The 25,919-nt window shown below is 38.8% G+C and overlaps 3 protein-coding genes and 1 pseudogene across 5 annotated transcripts in view; 1 reads left to right on the forward strand and 3 right to left on the reverse strand.

The window, feature by feature from the left end:
• LOC144632393 (uncharacterized) overlaps positions 1-10,808 on the reverse strand; it is a 19,809-nt gene extending 9,001 nt beyond the window's left edge. The window contains exon 1 of one of the 2 annotated variants that reach the window (XM_078491031.1): positions 10,724-10,808. In XM_078491031.1, the coding sequence (XP_078347157.1) occupies positions 10,724-10,778 (55 nt within the window). In that variant the 5' untranslated portion in view covers positions 10,779-10,808. Of the gene's footprint in view, positions 1-5,433; positions 5,533-10,723 lie in introns of those variants that run through there. The other variant, XM_078491029.1, reaches the window with a different exon arrangement.
• Positions 10,809-11,517: 709 nt separating this feature from the next.
• On the reverse strand, positions 11,518-16,918 carry LOC144633132 (uncharacterized). Of its 2 annotated transcripts, none has more exons than XM_078491928.1 (2): positions 16,798-16,918; positions 11,518-15,378 (listed from the first exon to the last, which is right to left on the reverse strand). In XM_078491928.1, exons 1-2 carry the CDS (start codon positions 16,865-16,867, stop codon positions 11,681-11,683), a joined length of 3,768 nt encoding a protein of 1,255 aa, XP_078348054.1. In that variant the 5' UTR covers positions 16,868-16,918; the 3' UTR covers positions 11,518-11,680. The 2 variants fall into 2 exon arrangements, with proteins under 2 accessions (XP_078348054.1, XP_078348055.1); XM_078491929.1 differs by lacking the exon at positions 16,798-16,918 and having other exon boundaries at positions 11,518-14,963; positions 15,133-15,205.
• Positions 16,919-17,207: 289 nt separating this feature from the next.
• On the forward strand, positions 17,208-20,264 carry LOC144633443 (uncharacterized; annotated as a pseudogene).
• Positions 20,265-23,275: 3,011 nt separating this feature from the next.
• Positions 23,276-25,475, reverse strand: LOC144633444 (allatostatin-A receptor-like). The gene is made up of 2 exons (XM_078492316.1): positions 25,423-25,475; positions 23,276-24,581 (listed from the first exon to the last, which is right to left on the reverse strand). Exon 2 carries the CDS (start codon positions 24,551-24,553, stop codon positions 23,276-23,278), a length of 1,278 nt encoding a protein of 425 aa, XP_078348442.1. The 5' UTR covers positions 24,554-24,581; positions 25,423-25,475.
• Between the last annotated feature and the right edge of the window lie 444 nt (positions 25,476-25,919).

Raw genomic sequence — 25,919 nt, forward strand, 5'->3', positions numbered from 1 at the left:
ACTGTCGTTCTTGTTATTAAGACTTCATTACATGTCTACTTATTGATGACGTCACGAAGAGAAACTGAAAACGAAAAAGATATCATTTGACAACATTTTTTAACAAAAGATATAAATTAACGATGAAAGAAGGTGCTGGAATATTTTCTCGGAAATGTTTTCTTGAGGAGGATGTTTAAAAGGATGTCAAAATTCACATTCAAAGCTCTTAATTACGAAAATGGTCTTAACTTCCGCTTAAATTAAGTGGCTCTTGAGAGCGTCATTAGTAGGCGCGGTGGCCTAATGGTTAGTGCGCCGGACTCCGGATTGAGCGGTCCGATCCGGGTTCGAGACCTGGCCGGCGTCACTGTGTTGTGTTCTTGGGCAAGACACTTTACTCTCATAGTGCCTCTCTCCACCCAGGCGTATAAATGGGTACCGGCGACATAATGCTGGGGGGGGGGGGGGGGGGGTACCCTGCGATGGGCTAGCATCCCATTCAGGGGGGAATAGAAATATTCCTAGCCGCTTAATGCTATCGAAACCGGGATAAACTCCGGCAGTATGGGCCGCGTGGCTCGAGTCTTCCCTTTTTTTTTGAGAGCGTCATTGGATCAGAAACGAAAGATGTCAGCGAATGAAAGTAACTTTCGTTTGATGTATAACGCCCGCCGAGAGCGGAATAAAAATAATTGCAAAAAAATAGAAAACATTTGTTGAGCCTTGCATGCTCAGTGCTGCGGACCACACACCACACGAAGAAGTTCAATAAGTTATTTAGTAACAGGGCCACGTGAAAACAAAGTATTAAAGCAAGTGAAAAACAAGAGTAATTCTAAGACTTACCACTTTTTTTTTTTTTTTTTTTTTTTTTAATTAATGAAATCTTTATTACACGCAACACTACTACAGAGAAATACATATTTACAACGGGCTATTTACAAGAGACATACTTTTTACATGAACATTTTCAAAAGGAAAGAAAAAATTGTTAATTACAAGGATAACTAATTATGACTACCTCTAAAATATACTGAATTCTTACTCACAATACAAAGCTAAAGTACAATACATTACGCTAATTACATTAATACAACGAGACACATTTTAAATAATGACTTACTAGCTTTAAAACATAGATTATTTGTATACGGTTCCTTTCTTATTCTACATATACGTCCCTAATAGCTCGCAATACAAAACACTATTCACACTACGTTACTTACTTACTTACTTTTTACAAAAGACAATAAATTAAAATGTTACAAAAAAAAAAGAGAGTGAAATGCTACCGATGATGTGATAAATATTTAAAAGAAATCTTTCCACTTAAAATTAAAATGAGAGAGTTTATTTGCACGTAAGGCGATGTACTTTTCGAGATTTATTTTTTCTCGAACGTAACCGACAAAATCCGCAAATTGATATTTTTTGTCATTTTTAGCGCAGATAAACAGGAAACACTTGCCAATGAGTATAAGGTGGTTGATGGTTTGAAGCGAAGATGAGCCTTTTAAGACGCCATATATTATTTCATTTTCTGTCAAAGCTGTCACGCTATGCTCTTTGCATTGTAAGCGGTACCACTCGGTAAATTCGTTCCAGAACGATACAGCCAATGAACAGTGCACAAATAAATGAGAGATAGATTGCTCTGTATCAGGGCAAAATGGACAAGTAGGTGAATCGATAATTTGCATTTTGTAGAGAAGGCTGTTGGTGTTAAGAATATTATGTATTAATTTGAACTGAAACACGGATAATTTAACTTCTTTTGTTACAGCAAAGGGAAGTGAGTATATTTTGCGACGTTGCGATGGATCAAAACCACACTTGATGAGTCTTTTTTCTGCCGTAGGTGGAGGTAGATTTTTTCCATTAATCAACAGATGATATATGACTTTACACGTTAGGTTTTCTATAGTTGGCGTCGAGGTGGAGAGGTTTTCGGTTTGTGGCTGTTTTAAAAGCTCTTTCCAAGCACTTGGTATTGCAGATAAAAGCCCGTAGTATTGTAGAAAGTTGCAGTTTATATGGAATTTTTGTTGGAAGGACTGAAAAGAAATAAAGCGTCTTTTTTGTTCATCTACGAGACTGGATACGTTTTTAATGCCGCCGATGTGCCAGTTTTGAAAGAACACTGACTTTTTATTTATTTTTATAAATTGATTATTCCATATAATTTGGTTTAATACATCGCTCTTCGTCTTAGGTACATTATTGGATAACTCTTGCCAGTAAGTTATTACATCGTTGTAAAATTTCGGAAGCGATTTATCTAAATTTATGCATTTGACATCGTAGTTGCACTCGAAAATTAGTGTTTCACCTACGCTTGATAGCAGTGAAATTGGTATAGCTTTCCATGGTGCGTCATCTGTAGAACATAAGCGCTTTACCCAACATAATTTTAGAGCTTTATCGAATACCGTGAAGTCAGTCATATTAAGACCCCCTTCTTCTTTGCATTTGATGATCGTAGATCTTTTTATTTTAGGCTGCTTATACTTCCAAATGAAATTAAAAATAATTTTGTTGACCTCTTCCGTAAAGCCACTGGGAGTTTCCAGCACGCTACACACAAACGTGAGTTTCGACAGCGCAAGTGTTTTGACTATATTAATTTTGCCATAAATAGAAATATCTCTTGATGACCAAATGTTGAGAATTTTTTTAAGCGACCCGAGTTTATCATAAAAGTTTTTTTCAATTGCGCGTTCGTCATTATATGAAAAATAAATTCCGAGCGCATATATCGGCTCTTCACTAAGTTTTAAGTTCAAGATTTTATCTTTGCGCAGACGCCATGATCCTAACCAAAGGAGTTCTGACTTGGTTTGGTTTATCCGAAGGCCGGAAACATGTTCAAATTTTTCTAGAAGGTTAAACAGATTGGTTATCGATTGAGTGTCCTTTACAAATACGGTGGTGTCATCGGCATACTGAGCAAGTTTCGCAGTTTTTCCGGGTGTGATTTCAATACCTTTTATTGTAGCTGATTGTCTAATCGCATTACCTAAGACTTCTATACCTATAATAAAAAGTAATCCCGACAAAGGGCATCCTTGCCTCACGCCTCTGGATAGCGTAAAGTGTTGACTTGCAAAACCGTTATTAAGTACGCAGCTAGATATGTCGTTATAGAATATTTTAACCCATTGTTGGAGTTGAGGACCAAATTTAAATATTTCAAGACATTTTTGTAAGTAATTCCATTCGATAGAGTCAAAGGCTTTTTCGAAGTCCAGGAACACTGCTGCACCAGGCATATTTCTTTGTTTTGTGAACGACATTATATCGGAAATAGCTCTTATACATTCTCCAATATATCTACCTTTTATATACCCTGCTTGACAAGGGTGAATAATCTTTGGCAATACTTTCTCTAGACGCATTGCAATGGCTTTAGTAGCAATTTTATAATCGGTGTTTAGCAAAGTAATTGGTCTCCAGTTTTTCAAAAACTCTAAGTTTTTGTCTTTTTTAGGAATAAGCGATATAATTCCGTGTCTTTGGGAGATTGAAAGCTTTTCTGTTTGAAAAGCATAATTGAAACTGTCAACCATTAATTTTCCTAGGGGATTCCAAAAGCGACGATAAAACTCAATGGTAAAGCCGTCTGATCCAGGTGTTTTATCGTTTTGAAAATTACTAATTGCTTTCGCGCATTCTTCAAGTGTTACCACTTGGCAATAAGCAAAATGCCAAAGCAGCTATCAAGAACATCAAATAATTCATTTTCGACTCTTTTGGCGGGTTGACGAAACGTACGACTCAAACCATCGCCTAAGTATAAGCAATTAATGCTTGCTTGCTAGTTATAAAGTTGTTATTTTATGCATGATCAGTCAATATCTACGCCTGATTGATTTAGTCTAAACAAGATGCCATCGCCCTACTGTGCTTAGAGCTATTTTTAAAAAAAGGACGCGTTCGTAGATTAACTAAAGGAATTATTTCTTTAATACTTATAGTAATAGGGGAGCTGAAAGGTCTGAAACTGTTTGAGATGGGTTCGAGAAAAGAGGCGGCGGAGCAGGGGGTGACCGAGGAGGGGGGGGGGGGGGTTGCTGTATCCTGTTCACAAAACGAAAGTGTTTGGGTCCTAGCCCGTCCCCTCCCCCATGTTTCGGTGCCGAATCACATATCACCAGCGTACCATAAATTGGTTTGGTACAATAGTCAGTCACGTAATCTTTTCGCAATTTCGCTTACCATGCAGCGTAGTACATGATCAAAACAATAACAGAAGTATGTTCTAAATATACCCAGTGTCGGTCTTATGAAAGGGAATTTCCCTTACATTTTTTCCACTTGCGGATTTCGCTTTCACCCTTAAAGAAAGAGCAACTAAATGAACTAATGTACCCAGACAAAACAGAGAGAAAAAGGTCGTCGGTAACAGAAACCACTATTGGGAATAGTTCAATTGCTCATCTCGACTTACATTTACTTCGGGAGGTTTTTTTTGGGAGATAGTAAAGACTGTTTTAGCAACACGGCTTTAATAACACGCGGAAGCGTGCACAGCATAATTATACAATTGACGGATCTGGTTGATTAAATGCCTATCACGTTTCCACTATTTTAAACTGAATTACTTAAGTAATTAAAAATGTTCAAAACCTCTTTCCAAGGTCCTTAACCTTTCTAGGAATGTTCTGCAAGTTCTTGATAATAATAACCCTACAGAATTTCTTTGTAACAAAAACATTTTCTAATACGAAACCACTTATTGTGCGTAGAAATACTTTACAGAGATTTGTCATGAGTCAGCGTCTCTCGTTTCAATTGTTAAAATGTGACTGTTTACTCAGGCGGTAAAACAAGCTAATCCTTATGGTGTGAAGTTCTACTCTCCGAAGACAACCATTAGATATAACTATTATACTGATTAACGATCACAACGCTTCCAGTATATTTTTCAAGCGTTTTTTCCAATATTTACTGTCGTTCATGTTATTGAAACTTCATTACATGTCTACTTATTGATGACGTCACGAAGAGAAACTAAAAACGAAAATGATATCATTTGAAAACATTTTTTAACAAAAGATATAAATTAACGATGAAAGAACGTGCTGGAATATTTTCTCGGAGATATTTTCTTGAGGAGGATGTTTAACCCAAAATTCACATTCAAAGCTCTTTTAAGAAGTAAAATTACGAAAATGGTCTCAACGTCCGCTTAAATTAAGTGGCTCTTAAGAGCGTCATTGGATCAGAAACACGAGATGTCAGCGAATGAAAGTAACCTTCGTTTTGATGCATAACATCGAGAGCGGAATGAAAAGAATTGCAGAAAAATAGAAGACATTTGTTGAGTCTTGTATGCACAGTGCTGCAGACCACACACCACACGAAGAAGTTCAATTAGATGTTCAGTAACGGTACCACGTGAAAACAAAGTATTAAAGCAAGTGAAAAAACAAGAGCAATTCTAAGACTTACCACTTGGCAATACGCAAAATGCCAAAGCAGCTATCAAGAACATCAAATGATTCATTTTCGACTCTTTTGGCGGGCAGACGAAACGTACGTCTCAAAGCATCGCCTGAGTATGCGCAATTAACGCTTGCTTGCTAGTTATAAAGTTGTTATTTTATGCATGATCAGTCCATATCTACGCCTGATTGATTAAGTCTAAACAAGATGCCATCGTCCTACTGTGCTTAGAGCTACATGTATTTTTGAAAAAATGACGCGTTCGTAGATTAACTAAAGGAACTATTTCTTTAATACTTATAGTAATCAATAATACTTATAGGGGAGCTGAAAGGTCTGGAACTGTTTGAGATGGGTTCGAGAAAAGAGGCGGCGGAGCAGGGGTGATCGAGAGGGGGGGTTGCTGTATCCTGTTCACAAAACGAAAGTGTTTGGGTCCTAGCCCGTCCCCTCCCCCCATGTTTCGTTGCCGAAATATATCACCAGCGTAACATAAATTGGTTTGGTACAATATTCAGTCACGTAGTCTTTTCGCAATTTCGCTTATCGTGCAGCGTAGGAATGGATATGATCAAAACAATAACAAAAGTATGTTCTAAATATACCCAGCGTCGGTCTTATGAAAGGGAATTTCCCTTACATTTTTTCCACTTGCGGATTTCGCTTTCACTCCAAAAGCAAGAGCAACTGAATCACCAAATGCACCCAGACAAAACAGACAGAAAAAGGTCGTCGGTAACAGAAACCACTATGGGGTATAGTTCAATTGCTCAGCTCGACTTACATTTACTTCGGGAGGTTTTTTTTGGGAGATAATAAAGACTGTTTTAGCAACACGGCTTCAATAACACGCAGAAGCGTGCACAGCATAATTATACAATTGACTGATCTGGTTGATTAATTGCCTATCACATTTCCTCTATTTTAAACTGAGTCAGTACTTAAGTAATTAAGAATGTTTTTAAAAAACCTTTTTCCAAGGCCCTTAACCTTTCTAGGAATGTTCTGCAAGCTATTGATAAAAATAACCCTACAGTATTTCTTTGTAACAAAACATTTTCTAATACGAAGCCACTTATTGTGTGTACAAATACCTCACAGAGATTTGTCATGAGTCAGCGTCTCTCGTTTTAATTGTTGAAATGTGACTGTTTACTCAGGCGGTAAAACAAGATACTCCTTATGGTGTGAAGCTCTACTCGCCCAAGACAACCATCAGATATAACTACTTTATACTGATTAACGATCACAACGCTTCCATTACATTTTTTCAAGCGTTTTTTATTACGACTTTTACTGTCGTTCGTGTTATTAAGACTTCGTTACATAACTACTCAGTGATGACGTCACGAAGAGAAACTGAAAACGAAAATGATATCATTTGACAACATTTTTAACAAAAGATATAACTTAACGATGGAAGAAGGTGCTGGAATATTTTCTCGGAGATGTTTTCTTGAGGAGTATGTTAAAACTCAAAATTCACGTTCAAAGCTCTTAATTACGAAAATGGTCTCAACTTCCGCTTAAATTGAGTGGCTCTTGAGAGCGTCATTGGATCAGAAACGCGAGATGTCAGCGAATGAAAGTAACCTTCGTTTTGATGTAAACATTGAGAGCGGAATGAAAATAATTGCCAAAATAGAAGGCATTTGTTGAGCCTTCCATGCTCAGTGCTGCGGAACACACGCAGAAGTTCAATTAGATATTCAATAACATGGGCACATGAAAACAAAGTGAGCAAGTGAAAAACAAGAGCAATTCTAAGACTTACCACTTGGCAATACGAAAAGGGCAAAGCCAGCTACAAAGAACATCAACTGATTCATTTTCGACTCTTTTGGCAGGTTGTCGAAAAGTACGTCTCAAAGCATCGCCTTAGTATGAGCAATTAATGCTTGCTTGCTAGTAATAAGGTTGTTATTTTATGCATGTTCAATCAATATCTTCGCCTGATTTATTTAGTCTATACAAGTTGCCATCGCCCAACTGTGTCAAGAGTTATTTTTGAAAAGTAATTATTTCTTTGCTATTTATAGCAATACGGGAACTGGAAGGTCTGAAACTGTCTGAGACGGGTTCGGGTGCAGAGGCGGCGACGAAGCAGGAAGAATCGGAGGGGGGTTTCATCCGACGGGCGCCATAACCGAACATTTTGGGGTCTAGGCACCATGAGAACGGAAGGCAAGGAAAAGGATGATGAAAGGTGGAATGCGCGTGGGGTTAGCTCCCTTATGTGAAAGGCTGAGGGGATTCTGATATCAAACCGCAATTAATTCATCATTAAACGAGAAACGTGCTGACAGAAAGGTCCTTTAAACGCATTCAGCACATGTCAATCAGAAACAAATTATTTTTTAACCTCGTTCCAGGGTCTCTCTCTTTCAGGGAACTAAATAGAATTTCACAAAACAAATAGAAAGAGGATCATTTACACTTATCCTCTGGTGATAAAAGAGAATAGAATTCGCTCAACGAAGCCTCAGAGCATAGGCTATCAATGACCCATTCACGTAAGAAAACATTCAAAGACGCGTTTTAGTGAACACAACATTCATGCACGTTTTTGTTTCGCGTCACATCATCTTCGTGTCACGTCATCCGTTCTTGATCTTTTTGAGTCGTGCAGAAACGCGCATCTCTCCCTCAAATTTTATTCGCTGCTAAAAATAACGCTATACGTGCTGGCAGAAAAGTAAACATATTAACAAAACAAATTTACTTAATGCTAAAAAGGATCAAAGGTTACACTTAAATATTTTTGTGATAAAATACGGAATTCGCGCTATGAACTACATATAGTTACGCTTAAACTGTTATAAAAAATTATTACGCTCGCCTTGTGACGTGTTTTAGTCAACACAACATCCACGGCACGTTTTTGTTTCGCGTCACGTCACCTCGTGTCACGTCATCCGTTTTTTCGACTTTTTTGCTTGTTTACAAGCGAAAGTAGGAGAATAACAGTTATGTTAGGGAAAATTTCACATTCTTGTAAACTCTCAAGGGATTTTTTTAATTTCTCAAGGGACTGTTTTAATTTCTCAAGGGATTACTTTCAGCTGTGGGTGATCACTTGCGATCTCGTGGAAAAAACGTGACTTGTCACATTTACAAACGTTATATAACAATTTTAAAAGTGACATGTCAGCTTTCTTATCTCAACGCACGTGTGTCTGAAAGGCGATCTATAAAAAGCGTCGCACAAACAATGGATTGCGTAACTAACGCTAAAACACGAATAAATAATCACTAGCACTTACATCGTTTAAAAAATTACAAACGTCAAAAATAAACCATACCAAAAAAACTCGCTCTTTTCAAAGATATTTTTGAAGTTAAAACAAATGCAAGAGATGGGGGCTTCTTTTAGCTTAGGAGCGGTTAAAAATTAGGCCAAATTTGGTCGCTACAAGCGCCATTCTATTTCGTCATCAGCCTAGGTCGTTAGGGGCGTGACCTCTCGTTGACAGCAATGTTGCATGAATCGGCTTTACAACATGCGATCTTATCGACGCAGTTCGAGTGGAATTTCAGTCAAAGACAGCAAAATTCTTTCGTATTTCATCTTCAAATATAATTCGAAAGCATTCATTGTATATATGGCTTTTGTTAAATCCTTCTTAAGCCCACGAAGAAGCTGTCTTGATATCCGACCCTCGCAGAGCCTAGACAAAACGCAGCTTGAGTGTATCGATTTGTTTAGGCCGCAATTATATGCGCAATGTTTTCTCCGACAGTAGTCGGAAATATCTGTATTTTTGTTCGTGCTTTTTCGTCGCAAAAACAAAGCGTCGAACGCATATTTTGTTGTTTCATTTGCTAATTTCGCTGCCGTAATCGACTGCCTCGAAAGGTCCTTGCAATTTTAAAGTATAGAATTGTCAGATCTCGGTGAAATTTGCACTGTTTATTTGTGTAATGTTGAAAAAAATGTGTGTATAAATACCCGGCGCAGACGAGCCATTTTTGATAAAATTATATGGCTGCATTTCCTCCGCGAAGATAGGAAATTGTTAAACTAAACTACAAAGCAACTGTAATGATAAGTTCGAAGAACAATGCACAGGATAAACCTTCGACTCATACTTCATGCAAAAAAGTCGGTATCTCGAAGAGACTTTGATTCATCTTTTGGAGTCGAGCAGATACACGAAGTGTTCGGGCGTATCTTTTCTCTCAAATTTTTTCCGCTGCTCAAAAATAACGCTATACGTGCTGACAGAAAAGTAAACATATTCACAAAACAAATTTACTTAATGCTTAAAAGGATCAAAGGTAATACACTAACCGGTAAATATTTTGGTTGTGAAAACTGAATAGCGCTACGACCCCTGCGAGCACGAGCCATCAATGACGCAACTCACGTGGAAAAATAAAGCAAAGTGAGATTGTTTTACTTTATTGGACACTTATTTAGAAAAAATGCGGAGGTCGGCACTTCATTCATCAAATTACCATGAGGTTGCTCGAAGAGCCTTTGATTAGAGCAACTGATGAATGAACTGATTTCACAAAAGAAAATAATGTAATTCAGAACAAGTTCTAAAACGCCGTACAGTTGGAACGTATACGAAAAATAAATTGAATAAGCGTCGTCTCAGTCTAATCCAAGAGGTTTAATTTAGCAGGCGCTGGTTTAACCGCTTAGCGCACAAACACTGACAAACAATGAATTCCCGGAGTCTGCAGCTCTACTGGTAATACAAAAATATTCGAAAATTTTCAAATAAAAACACACAGCTATCATACAATGCGGCTTCATGCTCAGATTGGCGATCATAACGTTTCCATTTTCACTTTTTTGTCGTTGATATACCTATTTTAGACCACGGCGTTGAATGGCTTGTTACTGATATTGCCGCAAACAGAAACTGTAACCAAAACAACTGAAACCAGAAATAATGTAATTTCATACCACTTGGATACAAGTTAACGATGAAATATAAGGGTACGAAAAGTGCCGTAATGTTCTTTCACAGGCATATATTTTAATTACGATAATTAAAAACAGTCTCACCTTTAACTTTCGCTTTTAAAATAACGGTGGCTACTTGAAAGCGTCAATTGATAAAAACGGGAGATATAAGCGATGGAAAGCAATTTTGGTTTAGATGTATAACGTGTCGTGTAGAATAAAGATAATATCGGGCGAGTCGAAGCTAGTAAGAGATATTTGTTGACTGAGGATATTACATTGAGCCTTGCAAGCTTATTTTAGTGCTGCGGGCCACACGCGGAAGTATGGCCACGCGAAAACAAAGTAAGTAGGTAAACAGGCAGCTGTAATACTCACCACTTGGCAATACGCAAAGGGCAAAAGCAACTACAAAGAACATCAATTGATTCATTTTGGAATTTTTGGTGGAGTGTTGAAGCGTGCACCTCAAAACATTGTGAGCAATTAATGTTTGCTAGCTAGATCATATGGCTGTTATCTTATGCTATTTTCGAATCAATTACTCATTTCTTAGTTTAGTCTTTGTATCTTTGCCAAATATAACAAAATGAGACTAAACGGTCTGAGAATCACAAAAGGAAACTTGATCGATAATTTGTTCAAAATGTTTGTGAAGACTTTGTTATTTGCTGTTTGTTTCATCGCAACTTTCGCAGGAATAACGTGTTTTTTTTTTTTTTTTCAGCGCGAGCGGGCAAGATAAACCGAATCCTGAAATCTGATTGGTTCCGGGCGAGGGCCGAATTTTCCGATCTTGCCCGCGGTCAACGGAACGGCCTGGATGCAGTTTGGGTGACGAACGAAAACATGAAAGTTTTGCTCTCCAAAATATATATTAAAGAGCTTCTCACCAACCTTCGTAAATGTGAAAGGAAAAAATAGAAGCACATACGGTACTGCTTTCTTCCTACAAATTCTAAGGATTGTGTACATTCATCTTTTATGGAGCCAAACTTTCCATTATACGTTTTAAGTTGGTAACATTAGAAACATTTATTAAGTTCTGAACAAGATTAAAACGTGTTGGTAACAATGACTTGTGTGTGATTGCATCTTAGCAAGTCAAGTAGCTCCCGAACTGGAATACAATACAATAAATTATAAGGCTTGCACTTTCGTTACGTTTATTCTACGCAATAAACTTTAACAGAAAATCACTTGATTTTGTCCAAACGTACGCGACTAGTACAAGAAACAAAACATGTAAATATCTCGTAATTTAGAGGATCGAGTCCTATAGTATTTAGTAAAGGCTAGAACAAAACAATGCCATTAAAATGCAACAATATAAGTTTACGCTACAATGTCTAGCTCTTCATCATCCCAATTAATCAAGAGCTGTTGGGATCTCGAAGAGGAACCCAGAGATAGCGCTAGAGTTGCACATTTGTGCAGGACTCTGATGCAGTGGTACAGAACGCGAACAACTTGAGATAAAGCAGCAAACACCACAAGGATGCACGCTGCAGCTGGTAGCAGGCCGAGCAAAGCAATCTCAATCCACTGCACTGTTTGGAAAATGTTTTTAATTGGTCCACTGGGCTCTAGTCCTTCGGAGATGTAAGTTGCTGCCGCTAAATTGAACGTACAAATGACAACTAGGCTTACTAGAGAAATACTTTCACAGATGTTCGCTATGCGGTTGCGGAATGGCCTCGAAGAGACGTGATGTAGCAGAATTATAAAACATGCGCAATCCAGGCAGAGAAAGCGTATCATAGGGTCTACGACAAAAGTATGAATAATCAGCAGGATCAGCCTTCGACCAGTCAGTACACTTTCCCAGTACAACGTGCCATGCTCTCCATCGGAGGAAGGCCGGAATGAATCATGGAGAACCTTCTTGATTTCTTCTGTATGGTTGGTATTAGAATTGGACGGTTCAAGTTGGTTGGCACTCCGCCTCTTCTTACAATAACGAAAGAGCCAGATCAGGAGAAAAGGCAGAGGAAATGCACATGATATCAAGAATTCCTTGGCCGACATGTTGTCATTGGAAAGCATTAGTGATCCCCAGAAAAGCACCAGCACCAGGGGAATGACGAACACCACTATGAAGACAATGAACAGGTATTGCCACCACTGCCAACACTGAATGTTGCCGTCCACAAACAGGCGCCAGTCCTGCCCTATAGGCACACAGTGCATGAGCTTGAGGGTTGTATCTGCAAGTGTTTCGTACCCAAGTAACAATGTTTCCAAAGCCACAGCCAGGTACAATGCCAATGATGGGGGTGTGATGTAAAATGACTTACTTATGCCTCGATGGATAGCATAGATGGAACCAATGGAAAACAATGTTGCCAAAAATTTTAAGCACATGAACAGCTCTTTGGTGACGGCAGTGAGACCAGGAAATGGACAGCCAATACTTCCGTCCATAGTTTTTACCTGGAAATTAAAAAGCGCAATGATCGGTGGAATGATGGGAACCATGTGAAGAGCAATCTCGGGGGACTCGACCATCACCAGTTCGACAACTTGATAGAAGTAGAAGACGATCTTCAGATACCCGGCATCGTGTTTATCACTGTTGTCTTCGTTTGGTGACACCTGAGTTCGACCAGTTTCTGTTGCCTTCCTAAACCATAGACTCTGCCGATATAACAAAGAGAAAATAGGAGGCTTAAAGACGACGTAGAGTGCAAAGACCATGACGTAGATTAAGCTTGCCATCCAGAACCAATGATCATTGCATTTGTCCTGTTTTCTACATGACGTGGAGTATAGGACTTCACTGTATCCATTAGAGCACTGGCCACACAACACGCCTGACCTGCTACCATGACAACCATTGTAAATGTAATGATCAGAATGGGTTGGAGGTTTGCAGTATTCCATTGGACAAGGAATAAATTGCAGACGTGATAGTTTTGGTGACACGTTAAATCCCCAAAAGTTCTCTTTGGCTACAATTCTTCCATTTTGACAAGTCGCTCCGTATGGACATTTCTGGCAATCGGTTTCCTTGTTGATATTTAAACCATTAGTCGATCCTCTCTGCAGAGTATAGAAACCATCGGGACACTTTTCACAGAACAACTTGACGTAATTGACGTTGGTCCAACATGTGTCACTATCCTTCACAATTTCAAAACCGGCTCTTTTTACAATTTCTTCGCGTTTCATTCGCCTTCCCGATGGGCACAGTAGAGTGGAAGAGGTATCAATGTTCATTGAACTGCACTTAGTAGCTACAAAGAGTGGGTCGTAGAATTCCTTATCGACGCTTGCTGTAAAGGATGAACTTTCAATGGTGACAGGGCCAGCACTCTCAGAGCGAAGAAAACAGCCATAACTAGAAACTCGTTGTTTTCCCTTTGATGGTCGTTTCAGACCTGTTTGAAGAAATGAGCTATTCACAATGTTAAGTCTACCGTAGCCAGTTTTCATCAACACGTGACCTCCCGAAGTTAATCCCTCGTTGTTTTTAAAACGACAGTTTTTGATGGTGACATTGCCATTCATGAACTGTAAAGCTCCAGAGACACCGACGTTGCCTTCAAATATGCTATCTTCAAATTTCACCGGCAACCGAAATTTCTTCTTCCATATGAATTCACTACTGTTGCTCCATTTTTGTTGGCGGCATTTTGGCGGGTCTTCGTCTTTTATTTCGATTCGTATGGTTGCTCGTTCGACCATACGATATACAAACTGAGAGTTGTTAACAAACTTGCAGTTCTTAACGGAAATCAGCCCATGCACATTCTTGTCTGCTTCAACAGACAGTGCACATCCGTGTAATTCTTGAAAGGTAACGTTTTCAAGAACTAAAATTGCTTCAAAGTCCGATAACAAATATAGCTTTTGATTTGGTTTTGGTTCTGAACTCTTTATTTGCGTTGGACGTAATACTGCAAATCTGATGGCATCAGCCTCAGAGTCTCGTGTTTTCCGACCTCTAAGAAAAAGACTATTTCTTACTACAAGTGTTTGGTCGCTCGTTGAACAAAGGTACTGGTGACCCAAACAAGAGGTGGTTGACATCCTTACGCCAATTCTGTTGTCTGCCAAGAGGCAATCATCGAGGAAAACTTTTATTCCCTGTGCTGTAGATGTTGTTTTAGGAGGACCACTGGCCGTTATTGCGTATCCATACGTGGAATTGATGGTCGCTTTAGTCAATCTTAAGCCAAATCCACCGTGTACAAAAACGGAATTCTCGTTATTTAAAAACGAAGTGTTGAATATTGTCAAATTTCCATCGCTTAAATCGTGTCGAATTCTTACCGAGAAAGCAAAGCCGTTGTCCTCGTGGCCAAGCTCTCGGAAAATAGAATCAGTGATGGATCCAACGACTCTTATCCCCGGAAGCCTTCTCAAAGTTCTTGAAACGATGTACACGGCACCTGTTGTATTTCTATCCTCTGATGTAACTTTAGACCGTCCCTTTTTGCCCTGGAAAAGGCATCTAAAGATCGTGAAATTGAAGAACTCGTTAGATAAGTTGACTAATATAGAGATTCCGTTGTACCAGAATTCGCTATCGGTGACCGCAAGAGTCGATTTCTGGTAGGCAAGTGCAAATGACTCTTCTTGTTGCATGCCAACACCATACGGGCAGTTCATAAACCTGCATTTGGTAATGACGACATTAAAGGCGCACACGTAACGAAGGATGACTCCAGTGTTGTTGAATACAAGGTTTGAGAGTGTTATCTTGAGAAGGCCAGCTGTTGCAAGTGTAGCAAAATTAAGATCATTTGGATTTTCGCAGGAAATATGGGCCTCCGCGTACTGACCTTGTATTGTGATGCTTTTCTGTATTATTACCCGCTCTACTGCATTAGGACCTCCGTCCAGTGTTAAACAGCCATATGGTTGTAATGCGCTGTTCCTTCCGTCGAGGCAAATCTTGCCGCCATCGCGAACTAGCCGTAGTGCATGTGGAAAAGTCTGGCATGGTGTAACAGAAGAACCGCAATAAGGTGAGTCTTCGCCGGTAAGGTGGGAAACAAACAGGCAGTCATTTCTTTCGTTGTCAGCACCTATGGGAAATCAAAATGTCATGAAAACGCATAATACGTAACAATTCCTTAACTTTCTTCGCAAACTTAAATTTGCTTCTGCGGTAAAAGGTCGTAAAAGGTTGTAATACAACAAAATTCATTGGAGACCAAAACGAAGCTGAAACATTCCTATGTCATGCAGAAAAAGACCCCCACTTGATAACAATAATAATAATAATTTATTTCTAGTGCATTACAAGTAAAAATATTTAAAATTACAATAGGATAAAAAATACTAAATTCTTAAAATCTAAAGTTCATTAAAAATACTAAAATTTATATAAAATACTAAAATTCATTAAAAAAGAAAAGAAAAAAAAATACTAAAGATCATTATTGAATAAAAACGTTTTAAGCTTGGTTTTTAAAGTGTCAACCGATGGAGCACTACTCACATCAAGCGGGAGACTGTTCCACAATGTTGGCGCGCAAGATGAAAAAGCGCGCCCACCGTAATTCTTGGTCTTAAAGACTGGTCTCTGCAGTCGCAGGTGATCATTGTTTGAACGAAGGAATTTGTTACACATCTTTCGTGAATACTTTCTCTATTTTCACGACGTAAATGCTTGACTTAATATTGATATTTTGCGAAGAAATTTTGAAATGTAAACTGTTTTGAAATGGAAACATTGTGTAACAAAGGAATTTGTTACACATCATCACCCTTACCTGTACAGTGGCATATATGCAGTTCATAAGCTTTTACTTTTTCTCGAAAGATTTGTGGCAGTTATTAGTTATTTTTATTTTCCTTGCCCTACAGAGTATTTTTGAATGATCAAATCTGAAATTGGCCCTGTAGTTCCAATATAACAAATTATTCCATTAACAGCAAACGGGAAGATTAATTTCTGTACAACCAAGGGACAAAAAAAATTATTATTTTCCGTGTTAATTTCTTGACCAATACATCAATATCCGTTGCCGCTCATCCTGGTTGCTCTACAAAGCAAGACAACGTCGTAAGAAAGGGTTTCGCTTTGATTTTGGCATGGCTACCATCGAGTACATCAAAATGCTACAATAAGGGGGGCTGAATCGTGCATGCCTCTGCGTGCGCTCTACATGACCTTCTTTCCATTCCAAAACAGTTTACATTTCAAACTTTCGTCGCAAAATATCAATATTAAGTCAAGCATTTACGTCGTGAAAATAGAGAAAGTATTCACGAAATAGAAATGGTTGTGAATTGCTTTTAACAATGTGCTGGTTAATAAAAAATTATGTGGAGACTCGTAAAATGAATTCGTATATTGTCATCGAAAAAACAATTTAGTTTGGTGTGATCGAGTTCAGTTGCGACTGTCCTTGTTCAAATAATACTGACTGAAATCTAAACTGATCATATATAACAAATAAATGAAGATCATAAGCCACGACACTCACACGCTTACTTACCAGTTTGGCTCACAAGTAAAAGAAACAAATAAACTGTTTTTATCAAATGGAAGCCCAGTAACAAATACATCTCTGTGAACGCGCGGTTATTGCATCATATAATGGTTGCCCTTTGGCAGTTGCCACTTTATTTCTTGGGAAAGACAGCGACCACTCGAAATGATGACTTTGAATATATTATATTGATGCAGCGTTAGAGTACGTAATTTTGAATGACTTTCACTTCCTTGTGAAAACAAATCAAGGGAGGCTGGGATTTAATTACCCAGCGACAAGTCTTTCTTCAGCATGCACATGTTTGGCTACTCCATTTCGATCTCTTTTGTAATCACTTGTTCTTTATTCCCGTATCACTGAAGCTCGTATGCTTAACCAGGAGTTGCAAAATTGGACAACGCTCTCTTTCTAAGATGGACAAAAGGCCGGTTAGAGCGCTCAGCTCTAAGAGATATGTGTAATTCATTCCCCCGTCTTGTAGCTTTTATATCTGATCTTTGGAAGGCATCCCACAATCTAAAACGAAATGGGTTTTTCCAAATCTGTAGAGCATATCTAGATGAACGGCAATGGGTATCACTATATTGGCCAAGAAATAAACACGGAAAATAATTTATCTGTCTCAGGCTTATTTAAACGAGAATTAACTTGTTCAGCGGGAAAATTTGTTATATTGGAGCTATCAGGTCAAGGTCATTTACGATCGATTGAAAATATACTCTTTCGCAAGGAAAAATTAACTTAAAATCACAGCTGTTACAACTGAAGACCTCAGACGTTTTTCTCACATAAAGTTTTGAAAAAGTCGTCATCTTTCATAATTTATTGGTTCAATTTTTCAAGAGGGAGTAAAATTTTAATGAACTTTATCCAAATCACTGTACAGTTTATAATAATACACACTTTAAAATATTTACATATCTCTGGATTTCAAGTGGAGGGTTTCTGACAGCACAGTGGATGGATGGATGGATAATCTTTATTTAAAACACGGTCAAATTCATCAGCTTACACTTTGACATAGGAATTTGACTGTTTTGTGTGACTTTTCTCCAATGTATTCCGTTGTATTGTCAATCAGGTCTGCGGACAAAAGTGTAATTTCATCACCGTGAGGTTCAGAAACTGTATCTTTAAAAACAATGAGGGAGTAACTCTGGGAGGTTACGTCTATATGAAGACAGGCTACGGACGTCTCATCATCGAGAACAGCACCTTTACCCAAACAAGTTTGAAGAGACTCTCTACTGTTTCAAGCTATGGCTGTTTCCTGCGATCGGAAAGCGCTGGTTATTTGACAATAAAGAACTCATCCTTTACAGCAAGCGTCAACAGGAAATTTTATCCAATATTTGCAACTACAAAGAGCAGTTCTATAAACATCGATGAATCGTCCTTCCTGCAATGTCCAACTGGAAAGCAGATCAATCTGGAGAAAATTACAAAACAAGATGGCTTTGAATTTGTCAAGGGAAGTAAAACATGTTGGATAAACGTCAATTACATCAAGTTATTTTGCAAAGAGTGTCCTGATGGTTTTTACAGTCTATAGAGAGGATCTACCAAAGGTTTAAATATCAACAATGGTACTAGGTGCCTTAAATGCCCTTATGGAGCAACTTGTCAAATTGGAAACATTGTAGACAAAGAGAACTTTTGGGGTTACCACATTCCAACAAGACCAGCAAATCTGCAATTTGTTCCATGCCCACTTGAATACTGCAACCATCCAAACCATCCTAATCATTTTTCATATAATGGTTGTCATGGCAGACGGTCAGGCGTGTTGTGTGGCCAATGTTTTGACGGATACAGTGAAGCCTTGTATTCTACATCCTGCAGGAAGAAAGAGGAATGCAACGATCACTGGTTTTGGATGGCGACATTTATCTACGTCGTGGTCTTTGCCATTTACGTCGTCTTTAAACCTCCTATAATCTCAATGTTATATCGGCAGAGCATGTGGTTTATAAGAACATCCGAAGGTGGCGACAATAGACAGGTGTCATCAAACGATGACGACAGCAATGACAAACACGATGCCGGGTATCTAAAGATCGTCTTCTACTTTTATCAAGTTGCCGAGCTGGTATTGATCAAGTCCCCGGAGAAAACCCTCCACATGGTTCCTTTCATTCCACCGGTTATTGCGGTTTTTAATTTCCAGGTAAAAACTATGGACGGTAGCATTGGGTGTCCGTTTCCTGGCCTCAATGCCGTCACCAAAGAACTGTTCATGTGCTTAAAGTTTCTGGCAACATCGCTTTCTATTGGTTCCATCTATGTTATTCATCGAGGCATAAGTAAGTCCTTTTACCTTCCAAATTCATCACTAGCATTGTACATGGCTGTGGCTTTGGAAACATTGTTACTTGGATACGAAACACTTGCAGATACAACCCTTAAGCTTATGCACTGCGTTCCTATTGGGCAGGACTGGCGCTTGTTTGTGGATGGCAACATTGAGTGTTGGCAGTGGTGGCAGTACCTGTTCATTGTCTTCATAGTGGTGTTTGTCATTCCCCTCGTGCTGGTGATTTTCTGGGGGTGACTGATGCTTTCCAAAAACAGAGTGTCGGCCAAGGAATTTTTAATATCATGTGCTTTTCCTCTGCCTTTTCTCCTTATCTGGCTGTTTCGGTATTGTAAGATGAGAGCGAATGGAAACCAATTCGAACTGCTTGGTGGAAATTCCAACGATACAGAAGAAATCAAGAAGGTTCTCCATGACCCATCCCGGCCTCCTTCTTATGGCAAGGATGGTACGTTGTACTGGGAAAGTGTACTGACTGGTCGAAGATTTATTTTGCTGACCATTCATACTTTTTCTACCGATCCAATGATACGGTTCGTATGCCTGGACTGTGTAGGTGTTTTGATTCTGCTGCATCATCTGTGGTCGAGGCCATTTCGCAACCGCAAAGCCAACTTCTGCGAAACCCTTTCTCTGTTTAGCCTGGTTACCATTTGTACATTCAGTTTAGCTGAAGTTGCTTATTTCTCAGAGGGACTAAAGCCTTCTGAACCCAGTGAAAGCTTTGTCCGTGTTTTGCAGTGGATCGAGATTGTTGTGCTTGGTCTGCTGCCAGCTGTAGCTTGCATCCTTGTGGTGTTTGCTACTTTATCTCAATTTATTCGTGCGCTGTACCACTGTGTTAGAGTCGTGCACAAATACACAACTCGAGCGCTGTCTCTGCGATCTTCAGGTTCTTTCTCAAGGTCCAGTCAGGTCCTCATTGAGTGGGATTATGAGGAATTATACACTGTAACATAACCTGAAAACCCATGAATCTTCAGGACACTTCGTATTTACTCAAAACTTTAACTGTCATAAATGCCGAAAGAATGGTTTCTTTGTATACTGCCTGCTTAAATGATTGAGCATAATTCAGTCTTCGGGTAGAAGATAGAAAATTTGTTGTATTATTCGATGTTACAGGACTAAAGGCCTGTTTCTTAGCATGAACAACAATACAAAAAACTTACAATTTATAGAGCATGTAGAAAGAAACTTTTTGTTCAGATTATAGTTTGTAGCGTTTCACACAACACTGTAAAAATTTCACTATTAAGTCAGGAGCAGCAAACGAGGAAATTCAGTCAGTAGTCTTGGAATGTCGTTGTACTGTTTTCCCGTATCGTTTAGGGCCTTTAAAAGGGACATCTTTGTAAACTAACACAATCAAGAAAGCTCAAGAAACAATCAAGAAACGTTTAGAGTGAATAAACCTCCATTTTTTACGGTCTGCTAGTGATAACATATACTCCTGAGAGTCACTGCTACGAGTTCACCATGTGTGTGAAAAAAAGTTGAAGGTTATTTTATGAATTTCGGAGTTGAGTAAAAATGGACAGAGTTACAGCAAAAACATAAATCAATAAAAATGACGTCAACTTTTTTACTCGATATAAGGCGCACTCAATACTTCCCAGCGAAAACTTCGCTGGGAACATGAGCAAGTTAATGTGTGTAATGTTCATTGCGAACTCAGTTAGAAAAGACATTCCTAGAGCTATCATCTACTTGTTGCGAAATTAGGTTGCTTACAGACTTGTTTCTGTGTTATTATTAACCGGGCGGGGAGACTGGGCCGGCCCGGTTCATAAATCGCCCGGAATTTTTTCGTCGTCGTCGTAGTAGTAGTCTTGTCGGTAAATCGTTCCAGACCCGCTCGGCCACTTTCTTTGCCAGGATTCAAATCACGCACCCTTGATGTTTACTCGGCAGAAGCTATTAAATCACTCTCCTATTTTAAATTTTATCTAATACCCTCAATTCTCTTAAGCGTGAAATATATATTTTTGTGTTATTCAAGTGTTTGAGTACTGGTTTGCGAAACCGGTGATTTTTTTGACACGTCCAAGCAATTATTATTTCAGTTTTTTTGAAAACTGCTACGTCAGTCACGCAATGATTTTGCAGCAAGCTTCATGCATAACTGCTTTTAAAAAAAGGGCTGGTAGCCAGAGAATTTTTGAGCCGGATTACTTTGAAGATGCTCTTCATTTAATAGAAAAAATTGTGTCCATTTTCATCCGTGTACAGTTGAGCCGGCAAAGTCGCGTATCAGAGACGATTGAATGTTTGCACAGCGAAATAATCTTATTTTTGTTCTTGATGTAAAAGCTTTACTTACACACTTCCCAAGACTTCAGTCAACAAAATGGTAATGTATAGTATTTCTACGAACTATGATGGTATTTGTGAAGGGATCCGCAAAGCCAGCAAGTAAAACAAATGGTCTGCAAAATGAAAATGAAATCTTGGCGCGGGTAATTTAATACATGTAATTAAATTCTACCACTGCATGCAAAATTTCACGTTTTTGAAATTTTCTAAATCTTTTTGCCTTTTAAAATGTTTCTTGACCCCATCTTGAATTAAAATTCATCTAAAACGTTTTCATGTTTCTTTTTTATTTTTTCACGTTTGTATTTAATAGTTGCCTTTTTAGGCTTTTGAAACGAACACGGCATCTATTTATAGATTGAGGCACCGTGTTGATGTTTACATATTTGCGTTATTTGTCGTAGTAGTTCACTCGGCCGCTTTCTTGGCCAGGATTTAGATCCCGCACTTTTGATATTTACTCAGCAGGAGCAATTAAAATTTTATCTAATACCCCGATTTCTGTTAAACGTGAAAGATATATTTTTGTGTTTTTATTCAAGCGTTCGACTCAAGCGAGTTCTGGAGTCCGAAACCGGTGATTGTTTCGACAGGTCGCTGAGGTCGAAGCTTTTTTTACATCAGTCACGCAATGTTTTTGCAGCAAGCTCCTGCATTTAAAAACGGCTCCAGGCTCTACTTTGAAGATGCTTTTCATTTAGCAAGAATTGTGTCCATTTTGTCTATTTCCATCCGTGTACAGTTGGGCCGACAAAGTCGTGTGTCACAGACGAATTGAATGTTTACACAACAAAAGAACCTTATTTTGTTCTTGATGTAAAAACTTTACTTGCACACTTTTCAAGAACTCATAAAACAAAATGGAAATGCAAAGTAATAATATAATAGTTTCTTCAAACTAGAATGGAATGTAAATCAGTAAAGCCATCGTGTGAAATAATAGACGGCAAAAATGAAAACTTGCCCTTCGGCGCGTATAATTAATTAAATTTTATCACGGCATCAGTATTTTCACGGCTTTTAAGGATTCAAAATTTTTAATGCAATTCAAATGTTTCTTCGCCTCATCTTGAATCTTTTTTTCACATTTAGTTGAGATTTTTAACAGCATCTGTTATCTAATACATGTGGTCTAATGCATGCCCTTTTTTAGTCTTTTTATTTTCTTTTGTAATTTTGTTTAGAAATTTTTCTGTTATTCTTTATATTTGACTCGTTTTATTCGTTTTTTTTATTTTATTATTTATGTTACTCGTTTTATTCGAGCAGGAGCCAATACTGTAATTTTCTGGTTACTCCGCTCTTTTTAGCGAGGAATATAAAATGTATATTTTTTGTTTTTCATTCAAGGGTTTTGAGTTTCAGTCGGAACCGAACGGCGATGGAGAAATGACCTGCAATGAATCACGCAATCAAGAACTTGCGTTTGCGTGACTGCTTCCCAAAATTGACGTAAAGAGCTTGCATGTTTGAAAGCTGAAAAGCTTTCTTATCTTGTTCTTATTCCCATTTTTTTGGTGTGGTACCTTTTTAAAAACTGTTTACATGTAAAAACGCGTCTTAGTTTTTAACGAAATTGTTTGTTTGTTTCGGTCGGAGATCATTTGTACTGCCATTTAACTGGTTTGAGTTCATTTATTCAAGATTGCACACAAAACGTTTTCAATACCTACGTTATTCAGTATTCGGAAGAAAAATAAAAATTTGAAAGCCTAAGCAGGAATTTGTCCAAGCATGGACAAGCAATCCACAGACTTGCGTGTTACTCAATATAAATTAAATGGTGTTTTAAAAGTTTTTGCTGTACTTGTCTAATAAAGTAGTTAAACATCAACCGCCCGGTTTTAAGCATTAAGCTTTAGGCGTCTTGTTGGATTGTACTCTTGCATTAGCCTTCAAAGTTTCGATGGTTGCTAAAGCACCTAAAGCTTCCTCAGTTCTCACATATTCCTGCAGACAAGTTGAGAACTCAGTCCCCGTGGCCCCCGCGGTCCCCGCGGCCCCCGCGGCCCCTGTTTCTTCATTACGCTCTGTAATTGCTGTGCATGTGGCCGCAACGCCTGAAAATGTCAAAATTTTTCTTCTGGAACTCGCTTCGTTAAGTGCGATTGCTGTCTTGACCATCTCTTGTTTGAATGCTGAAGAAAATGAGACTGGTTGTTCTGTTGTGTTACGCGAAGAGTGCCCAGATCCAATGATTGGTTGCCCTGTTGTAGGCCCAATACGCACAACAGCTGCCTGTCCTCTGGCTGTGTGACTTTTCTTGCACAACAACATATAACGGAAATGTTCACGGAAGCTTTTCATCCGCATGCTGTACAACACCGGATTAATACAGCAGTTGAAGGTGGCTAATAATGTAAAACTCTTGTCGTACCACGAACCATTAACCTCTCCACCCCAGAATGTAATGACGTAAGCTATCAAGTTCGGAATCCAGGAGACTGCGTAGATCACGCTGACCGTAATCAGTGTTATGGTAACTTGCTTTCGATACCGTTGCGAAGCCCTCTGGGAAGCTTCCAAATTCTCGACTGGCTTGAACCACAAGTGCTGCACTACTCTGGTATACATGTATGCCATGATGCTTACAGGGATTATGCCTGCTAGAACCATCCAAACCAGACTGCCTATTTTGGCCTCCACGTAGCCAAAGTTACCGTCACTTTTGCAAAAACGTAGGTCGGGTTGATAATAGCTGGTGTCAACGAAGCCAGGTATGTTCATCAAAATAGCAAAACTCCATCCAAGGACGATGAAGACTTTCAGACGTCGCCTTGTAAATCTACCGCGCTGGCGAAGCGGATGAATAATGGCAAAGTAGCGTTCAACAGCGATGTAGACCAAGCACAGGATGGATACAGCAGCACCAACCCACGCTATAGCTCCGTCTGTGACAAATCTACACAGGTATCGGCTTGTCTGTCCTTCGGGGTGGGCAATGAATGGCATCATAACGTACTGAATTCCTATGAACAAGGCGAATGTCATGTCGGCGACAGCTAAGTTCACCAGTAGATAATTTAGTGTAGTCTGCATGGGCTTGTTGATGAGGACAGTAAAAATGACCAACGTGTTGCCCACCAGGGATATAAGTACAAGGATTGATAACGCCACGATAAATATCATCTTAACAAGAATTCAGAGTCACTCTCAGCTGTAAGTGAAAACACATAATGATAGATTAATTATAGCTTTTTCACTAAATGCAATCAGTGCAGAGATTGCACACTCAGCAGAAACGCACCTACATATCTAATCCGAGTACATCGATTTTACCTTATTTTCTCTTGATTTTAGACAATAAAAATAACATATCTGTCAGGAGATTATAGAATTGTTGGGTTTTAAGCGCGCACAAGCAAGCTAGCGGGGAAGCCGCAAAAACCCACCAATACCGCCAGCTACGCAGGCTTACTGATCTCATAACGTTTGTTCTTTATTTGATCGAAGAATACGAACGAATAACGAATCCCTATATGTCAAAATATAAAGTCTACGTTCGAGCAAAGTGGCCCATACCGCCGTAGATTATTTCGGTTTCTGTAGCATTAAGCGAACATGTGTATTTCTGCTCTCAGCTAGATGGAATACTTGTAAATCGCAGGGTTACTCCCAGCATTAATTCGCCGCTTCCCATTTATATACACCTGGGTGGAGAGAGGCACTGTGAGAGTGAGGTATCTTGCCCAAGAAAACAACACAATGACCCCGGGCAGGGCTCTAACCCGCACCGCTCGCTAACCATTAGGCCATCATGTCTTCCACGTTATGTGTATGTTAGGTGGTCCTTATTGCTAATACATTACTGTGTTCTGGTGAGAAATTCAAGTTAACATCGTAAGGAGATCCTCTTATAACTCCCTCCAGCCTTTGGAAATACTAATTCTATTAAGCTGGATCAGCGTCATTTAAGGTACAATTTTTTTTCCAACCGAAAAGTAATCACTCGTCCGAAAGTAACAACGAGGAGAAATTGTGCAATGGAGCCTACTTACGATTTCACCAATGACGGTAAATGGTTCAGTTCGACTTGGAAAGCACTGTGTTGGTGAAGGAAAGTCTTCAATGATACAATGCTTTGGTTTAGACTAATTCACGACTTTTAAAACCCTTTCGCCTCGCAATTTACAAAAAGCCTAAATTTTATCATTATTTTCTCACTTGAAGTTGACCGTTTGTTTGTTTTTATTTGAGAAGGACTGCAATTGACTCAGGTTCCAATCAACACTTAACAAAAGGCGGAAAACAAATGAAGAAATGATGAGATTCGTTATTGCTCAGCAGTCCTTATTTATCTTTTATTTTGATGCTGAATTCACATCTGTTATATATTTTTTTTAATTATCTTTTATTTCGCTATTGCTTGACTTCACGATCAGTTGGCACAATTTGTAAGCAAAGTTCGTGACGAGTTTTTTTTCGTGATAGCTATTGTTTCTGGATTTCATTAAACAACGAAATTTTCGACCAAGCCTTTGACAACATGCAGATG

This window comes from Oculina patagonica, chromosome 12 (genome assembly GCF_052425735.1).
Source record: "Oculina patagonica isolate OP01 chromosome 12, crgOcupat, whole genome shotgun sequence".
In the NCBI taxonomy this organism is placed as follows: Eukaryota; Metazoa; Cnidaria; class Anthozoa; order Scleractinia; family Oculinidae; genus Oculina; species Oculina patagonica.